The 7,500-nt window shown below is 62.4% G+C and overlaps 2 protein-coding genes across 2 annotated transcripts in view; one reads left to right on the top strand and one right to left on the bottom strand.

The window, feature by feature from the left end:
• MNEG_6301 (beta-mannosidase) overlaps nucleotides 1–833 on the top strand; it is a gene marked incomplete at both ends in the record, with an annotated part of 4,874 nt that extends 4,041 nt beyond the window's left edge. Inside the window, 2 exons of the mRNA XM_014045226.1 lie at nucleotides 1–205; nucleotides 435–833. The exon at nucleotides 1–205 is cut by the window's left edge and continues 302 nt beyond it. Of these exons, the coding sequence (XP_013900680.1) occupies nucleotides 1–205; nucleotides 435–833 (604 nt within the window). The remainder of the gene's footprint in view (nucleotides 206–434) is intronic.
• Nucleotides 834–2,367: 1,534 nt separating this feature from the next.
• Nucleotides 2,368–7,500, bottom strand: part of MNEG_6300 (ABC transporter, multidrug resistance associated protein) — a gene marked incomplete at both ends in the record, with an annotated part of 12,383 nt that continues 7,250 nt past the window's right edge. The window contains 15 exons of the mRNA XM_014045225.1: nucleotides 2,368–2,713; nucleotides 2,928–3,046; nucleotides 3,258–3,365; nucleotides 3,585–3,695; nucleotides 3,894–4,064; nucleotides 4,286–4,350; nucleotides 4,566–4,653; nucleotides 4,881–5,072; nucleotides 5,267–5,370; nucleotides 5,561–5,651; nucleotides 5,881–5,963; nucleotides 6,189–6,341; nucleotides 6,524–6,617; nucleotides 6,819–6,911; nucleotides 7,169–7,223. Coding sequence (XP_013900679.1) covers nucleotides 2,368–2,713; nucleotides 2,928–3,046; nucleotides 3,258–3,365; nucleotides 3,585–3,695; nucleotides 3,894–4,064; nucleotides 4,286–4,350; nucleotides 4,566–4,653; nucleotides 4,881–5,072; nucleotides 5,267–5,370; nucleotides 5,561–5,651; nucleotides 5,881–5,963; nucleotides 6,189–6,341; nucleotides 6,524–6,617; nucleotides 6,819–6,911; nucleotides 7,169–7,223 — 1,873 coding nt within the window. The remainder of the gene's footprint in view (nucleotides 2,714–2,927; nucleotides 3,047–3,257; nucleotides 3,366–3,584; nucleotides 3,696–3,893; nucleotides 4,065–4,285; nucleotides 4,351–4,565; nucleotides 4,654–4,880; nucleotides 5,073–5,266; nucleotides 5,371–5,560; nucleotides 5,652–5,880; nucleotides 5,964–6,188; nucleotides 6,342–6,523; nucleotides 6,618–6,818; nucleotides 6,912–7,168; nucleotides 7,224–7,500) is intronic.

Below are 7,500 nucleotides of genomic sequence, written 5' to 3'. Positions count from 1 at the left end.
CGAGGTCCTCACGGCCAAGCCATCCTGGTCGCTGCGCGTGGACGAGGTCCTGGCCAAGCTGCCCGGCTGCGGCCGCGGCACGTGCTTCCTGCGCGCCGTAGCCCGCGAGGCGGGGGCTGGCGGCGTGAAGGGCGCGCGGGCGAGGGGCGGGCAGTACGGCCTGCTCGGCGCGGCCAACGGCAGGGGCAGGGACGTGGACGTGCAGGTGCGTGGCGGCTTTGCGGGTAGTGCGGGTTTAGAGTAATGCGGCCCAGTCAGCTGCCGTACTTCTTTTCGGCCCGCGAGAATTGCCTGGCTGTTCTCCAGATCATCAATCGCAAAGCGGCCCTGGCTCCTACCCCCCTTTTGACTTGCTCCAAGTGCCCCAGCCGCCCGGGCCGCCCCAACTGCCACAACCACTCTCGTGTGCAAACCCCATCCACAAACCCCCACAGGAGGCTGTCCTTTTCTTTGACAAGTTCAACTCACTTGCGCTTCCCGAGGTTAGCGTGCGCCCCCACTCCTTCAAGAAGGTCGCCCCCAAGACCATCGAGTTCCAGGTCACCGCCGCCGGCGGCGCCGCCGCGCACGCGTTCTGGGACGCCGCGCCCGCCGGCCGCTTCAGTGTCAACGGCGTCCAGGCGCTGCGGCCGTGCGCGCCGCTCGCGGTCAGATTCGAGGCCGCCGATGAGGTCGAGGTTTCGGACCTCGAGAGCAGCCTGACGATCTGGACGATCAACGGCGCGCTGCAGGGCAAGCAGCGGGCGCCGCTGCTGGGCGTCGCGGGCAGGGACGTTGCGGCTGCGCGCAGGGCGCCCGTGCGCCCCTCGCGCCGCATGATGCTCGCCGTCTGATGTGGCGGCTGCCGTTTCAGTTGATTCCCTGCTGAGGGCGCGGAGCGCCGCGCGCACTGCACGATTGGGGCTTGCTGGCACGCGCTGAGATCCTCCCGTTTAGCCTTCAAAATTGATCTCTCAAGTCTTGTACGTACTATAATATTTCTTGCGGGATCAGAAGCTTTGACGGCTCATGGTGCTACTTCATCCATTATGGGCTTTTCTCTGTGTGCTATGGGTTTACTTCTTCCGAGCCTCACCGGCAACAGCTCACCTCACGATTTGATCTTTTGGCAACCTTGAACTGCGCCACTCCGTGCGCAGCAAAAGTGCCACCTGCTTCGCTGGCCCCTGGTCTGCTGTCTCGCCCCTTGCTTTTCAGGGGCTGGCATGCCAATTCAAGCACTTCTCCTCCCTGCCCTTCCCCTGCCTCCCTTCATGCATCATCGCACACTGCAGCTCGGTTGCAACAAACACCCGAATACCTGGCCGCTGCACTCTCGGCTTGCCCCACTCGCGACTTGGCCAACAGATACAGATTACAAATGGCAGGCAGGGTTTGTTTTTTTGTTGCAACTTGCGTGTATTTTGATCAAAAAGTAGTGTTGTGTGTGTACAAACGGCAAGCCTGGCACGCCGAAGCAGCGCCGTCTGGATATGCACAAGGCCAGGGCATCATGTAACCAGGCGTACAGGCTACTGAGGGCCGAGCAAGACAATGCGTTCAGCCAGGCATTGTGCGTGGTTGGTTTGAACCAGCAGAAAAAAACAAGCGCAGAGGTGCGCGCCTCACGAATGTCCCTACGCGCAGGGTCTGGCCCAGCAGGGCTTGGCTCGTGTCCAGGGCCGAGGCACTGTACCACGCCGGGAGGAATGGGTGCAGTAATCATTGCACGCTCGACTCCAGTATCACACACACTCGCTCAGAGTGCAAGGCTCTGCTGCAATAGCAAGAGGTTGCCAGCATTTGATTGCTGGTTGAGACCAACTATGAACCGCCTTGAGCCGCAGCAGCACGTGTCGAAACCGTGGCGCGCGGGTACACAAACACGCTCTGCATGCCACCCTCTCTCACAAACCCTACAACCCCCAGCAGAGGCCGCAAAGCAAATCAAGAAACGGGGCGGCAAATGCGCGCCACGACGTGTGTACAAATGCGCTGCGCGGCAAAATCGCCTCTGCACTGTGATCGGGGTTGGGAGATCTGCAAAACCCTCGACGAGTAGAAGGGTCCAGCCAACGACGTGGCTGGGCCAACAGCGGTGGGTGGGCCAACAACGGTGAAAGGAAATCCCTGCGCATAGACCAGTATCAACCCTTACTTGTTGCCATACATCCCGCTCGGGACGCTCGATCAAAAGTCTTCGCGTGTGTTGCGTGCAGCACGCAGACCGCTACCAGATTACTGCTGCCCAAGCTTTGGCAGCTGGGTGACGAAAAGGGGCGTACAGCAATACGCGCTCCAGCCCAGGACTGATGACGGAGCGCCGCATCACAGGCAGGGCGGCCCACGGGATGCGAGGCCGCCACTTGCCTGCACCTCGCCGCTGCTTCAGTGGCGGGGGGCGCCGAGCGTTACGCTCGCCGTCGGCGCGCCCGGCGCGCGCGGCGCCGCGCCGTGCGGCGCGCGGTCGAGCGACAGCCGCTCGAGGCTGACGCGGCGCGCGGCGTCCAGCGACGGGCGCGGGCGCATCGCCATCTGCATCGCAGCGGCGCGCTCGGTCGCGAACTCGGCGGCCATCATCCTGAGCGCGGCGGCGCCGGCGGGGCCGGTGCGGTCGACCAGCGCGGAGAAGGCGCCGCCGGGCTTGGACAGGAGGGCGGTGGGGACGCCGATCTCGCTGACCTGGCCGGCGTCCATGACGATGACCTGGTCGGAGCGGATGACGCTGTCCAGCCTGCAAGGGTCAGGGTTTGATTGCATGTGAAGGGGTGTGTGTTGATTGGACAGCTTTGAGGTGAGGGTGGTTGGAGGATGGACCAGGTGGGGCTGTGGGCTTCCAGGGGCAAATCTGACTGGTATGGCAGAGCAATCTCCCACCAAAGCTGCGGGCGGGCTTGCAAGAGCGCGGGGAGCAACTGGGGGCGGCCCACACATGCATGTTTTCACACCTGTGCGCGATGGTGAGGATAGTGCGGTCCGCGAAGATGCGCTCGATGATCTCCAGGACATTTGCCTCGGTTGCAGGGTCCAGCGCCGCCGTCGCCTCATCGCAGCACAGCACGGGGACCTAGCGGGGCCGGGGCAAAGTGGTTGAGAGTGTCAGGCCAGGCTTCATTCCACACACCGAGCTGACAGAGCCGTAATGCATCCAGGCTTGCAGTATGCGGATGGCACAGGCGGATACAGACAACAGTGGGCCAGCTGCTGCTCGTCCCAATGCAGTGTGGGGCATGTGATGCCCGGGGCTGCTGGAGAGACCAAACCACCCGAGGCCGCACCTTCTTCAGGTGCGCGCGGGCCAGGCACATGAGCTGCTGCTGGCCCAGGGACCAGGCATTGCCGCCAGTGCCGTCCAGCCGCGCGTCCAGGCCGCCCGCCATCTTGACCTGTGATTGGCAGATCCGGGTGGGAGGGGGCAGGGTGTGCAGTGTCACGTCAGTAGGGCCGCACATGCTGAGCCAGCGAGCGCAGGGGCCAATAAAACCGGCAGCTGCGACGGGAGCTGCTTGCAAGAGTGCACGGTTGCACAAGTTTCGGGGCGCAAAACTTGAGCTCCTCTTCACTGTTCATGGTTGCTGGTCAGGCATGCCAACCCCCCTGCGCACCGTGGAGTCTAGGCCGCAGTCCCTGAGCGCTGACCACAGCTCAGCGTCGCCGCCATACTCGTCGAAGGGGTCGAGGTTGGAGCGCACGCTGCCGCTGAAGACCACGGGCTCCTGCGGGCACAGATATATTACGCGGGCCGTGAGGATTGCACAGCAGGATTGCACATGGAGCGTTCAGAAGAGATGCACGGTCCGATGGCGTCAGGGGCGCTGGGTGCTGTCGCGTCAAGCTGCACCAGGAGCAGCGGAGGCTCTCGGGAGCGAGCTCAGCCCCCGGCTGGCGGCTGGCTGCTGTGCGGGCCTCCACACCTGGGGGATGATGGACAGGCCGCGGCGCAGCTGCTGCAGCGACAGCCCCGAGATGTCGATGCCATCGACCTTGATGCTGCCTGCCTCCAGGCGGAACATGCGGTACAGCGCCAGCAGCAGGGTGGACTTGCCGCTGCCCGTGCGGCCCACGACGCCAACCTTCTCGCCGCTCTGGGGGCAGTGTTGGAGGGTGAGGGGTGGCGGCGATGGAGGGTGAGAGGGACGCGGGCAGTGACCCCGCGGAAAACGTCGAGGCAGAGACAGAGAAAGTTGCAGAGGGCCGGTGGCAGCCGGCCTGGGGATGCATGCTCAGGCGGTCACAAGGCATTCACCAGGTGACCATTTGATGAGGCAGCAAAGCTGATTCCTCAACCCGGCCCACCCACACTCACCCTGATGGTGAAGCTGACGCCGCGCAGGGCGGGGGGCAGGTGCGGGGCGTACTTCATAACAACACCTGAAGGTGCACACGTGGGTGGCACATGCGTGTTGGGTTCCAGGCATGCAGGTAGTGTGGCATACAAAAGTTTCGGATTGCAAGGCCGGACAACAGCCATCCCTTCGCCGCCAGCGTCAGAGCAAGTTTGCTGCCTCCTTTGGAGGCCAGCGGCCCGTGCACCAACAATCATCCCCATTGGGCACACCAATGGCTGCCCCAAGGCTGCAACCCACCGTCAAACTTGACGTCGCCAGTGCGAGGCCAGCCCATGGGCGGGCCGTGCTTGCCCTTGCTCCTGGCAATCTCGACCTCAATGCTCTCCTGAAGAGATGAATTGAGAGTGTGGTGCGGCAAGCGGATCAGAAAGAGTCCAGCAGCAGCATTGGGAGCGGCATCAAAAGCATCAACAGCAGAAGCAGCACTATTAACCTGATCTACTGCCACCAATGTTTGCAGCCAGTACTCAGGATGGATCGAGAATAATTCCACCGTGATTCCCAAGGGCGGGCCGCAGGCATAGGGGCAGCACAGCTCGGCCACATGCTCACCGCAGGCGGGGGCAGGGCTTTGCCAACGGTGCTCTTGGCGGGCTTGCCCTCGTCGTCGTCGCCGGCGAGCGCGGGGCACGCGAGGCGGCCGCCCTCCTGGGGGGTGTGGTTGGCGATCCAGGCCAGATTCTCCCCAGAGCCGAACAGGCCGATGCACTCGGCAACCAGGCGGATGGAACCCGTGTAGAACACCTATGAAAGGGATGGGTTTTCGTGCCAGCAAAGTCAGACCTCGTGTTAGCCATTGGGTCGCCTACAATACGTGCAGCCATCACCGCCAGCACAGGCGGAGGTCGGCAAGCAATGGCAGCCAAGGGCGGGCCGCGCCCCCATGCAAGAAGTCAAGTCTCAAAGCTTGTGCGTCAATCAATTGCTGTTTCACCCACCAACATCTGGATGGACTGAGAGAAGGCGAGGCCGACGTTGGAGGAGCCCAGCACGCGCCACTGGCCGATACCGAAGGACGCCACCGCCAGAACCATGCACGCGCCTGCGTGGAGGGACATATAATGGGAGCGGCTGTTGCAGACTATGCAAGGACGCCTGGCACTGCAGCCGGCAGTGCCTCGGCCTGAGGCACCTGGGTGTCATGCCGATAAGACCAAGCCTCAAAACATTTCCCATGCATGCCATTTGCTGCAGCATGGTGAGCGCATGTTTGATCCGGGATCCCCACCCACCGTAGAAGTCGCAGAAGAAGGCCAGCCACAGGTTGAGGCACTCGGAGCCAAACAGGGCGCGGTGGGCGTCATCCACCCGCTGCTCAGTCACCTGTGACAGTGGAAAATTCAGAAGGGGCAAGAGGAAGGCAGTGCGTCATAATTGGGCTGGGAAATTATTAGAGTTTGGATGGGGGTAAATCCACTCTGCATGGGTTGCAGTAGCTGACTGGGCGCTGTGTCGACCCGCAGGTTGTGCCCCGCTGGTCCCAGAGCCACTTGTGCCGGCTGCTTTGCGTGCCGCCCCCTTCCGTCAGCGAAGGCCCGCCTGTTCAACGCACATGGGTGAAGTACTGCTGCTTGTTGTAGGCCTGGATCACGGTCAGGCCATCCAGCGACTCAGCGATGAGGGTCACGAGATCACCTGAGTTTGCACCAGAGGCAGGATGTGGGTCGATCAGATGGGAGCGTCCTGACAAAACACAATGTGTCCGTCGTGATGCAGCCTGCTGCCGCCTCCGCGCAGGGACAATCCCAATCCCGCTGCTGGTCCTGGCAGCACACAGGTTTCACTCAACCGCGCTCAGGCGCATCAACCACAATGATGCTGGCTTTGCACACAGCTCTGCAGACAGAAGCCGTGGCTCACCCGCAGTGCCCATGCGCAGCTTCTTGAGGTGCGTGGCGGCGGGCAGGTAGAGCGACAGCATGAGGCCGCTGACGAGGAACAGGCCGCCGGCCAGGGCGCCGAACGCGGGGATGACGATGGACACAGTGATGGTGGTCGCGCACAGGATGAGGGCTGCGGGCGGGGTGAGGGTGAGGGCAACGTCAGCTTTGGCAGCTCAAGGGTAGGATGTCACACAAATGAAGGTTGCAGGTTTGCTTGATTAAGATTGAAGACAGTTGTTCAAACCCGTGATGCTTGGCGGATTGCGGCTCTGGGCATCATCAGGGACCGCCCTCACGACTCTGAGCACCCACCGTAGATGCCGCTGTAGTAGAGGGCGTCGGGCAGGGCCTCATCGAGGATGTCCTGGTCCTTGGTGAAGGACACCAGCAGGTCACCAACGGGGGTCTGCAGGCAGGTGACAACAGCGGGTGACCACGTCAGCCGGCAGTTGATGCAAGTTGTGCTGACAAAAAGGTCGGAATTCAACCTCAAGAAGGCACAAACAAGGTGCTGGACCAACCAAGACTGTGGCCAAGGGTGTGCCAGGACCTCCCCAGCGCAGCATTTAGGCGCGGGCAGGGTCGGTCGCTGCTGGTTACTACCCACCGTGAGGAAGAAGCCCAGAGGCGCGTAGAGGATGCGGTGGACGCTCTTGACCTGCAGCCGGTTGGCAGCGCCGATCGCCCAGGTGTACAGGAACTGCGGTGTTGGGGGAGCACAGCGTGGGGCGTGTGAGTAACGTGCAAATGTCAATCTTAGGGCTGCGATGCCAGGCACTTTCCCTGTTGCACAAGGATGTGGGCAAGGTGCTGCCAATTGGGCAGAAGCAGGATCCCAATCATTGACAGCTTGCAGGTATCCTGCATGAAGCCCGCAACAGCGCTGGCACCCGAGTCTGCAGCTGCGCCGGTGCACGCATAAAATCCTAACAGGTCCAGGCATAACATCCCACTCACCGTGCCGCGGAAGAGCATGAGGGTGAGGAAGCCGCCAAGGGCAAGCACGCCATACCTGCAATTCAGTGGGCGTGGATTGGGCATTAGAGTGCTGCTTGGTTGCCGTACATGCAAGTGGGGTTTCACAGCCCACGCTTGTGCATGCAGTTGCAGTGCGTGAAAGGTTCGCGCAGCAAACCAGCTGAACCGCCATCAGTTGAACCGGGGCGCTGGCCTGGGTGAATCTGACACAACGGTAGTACCAGGCAGCAGCGGCAGCTAGCTGCACCCACCACTGGACGTAGAAGTGTCCACGGCACAGGCGGCCCTCGCAGGCGGGGGTGTACTTCTTG

The sequence above is a fragment of the Monoraphidium neglectum genome (genome assembly GCF_000611645.1).
Source record: "Monoraphidium neglectum strain SAG 48.87 unplaced genomic scaffold scaffold01011, whole genome shotgun sequence".
NCBI lineage: Eukaryota > Viridiplantae > Chlorophyta > Chlorophyceae > Sphaeropleales > Selenastraceae > Monoraphidium > Monoraphidium neglectum.
The sequence above is the reverse complement of the archived record's forward strand: the minus strand, read 5'-3'. Positions and strand labels throughout refer to the sequence as shown.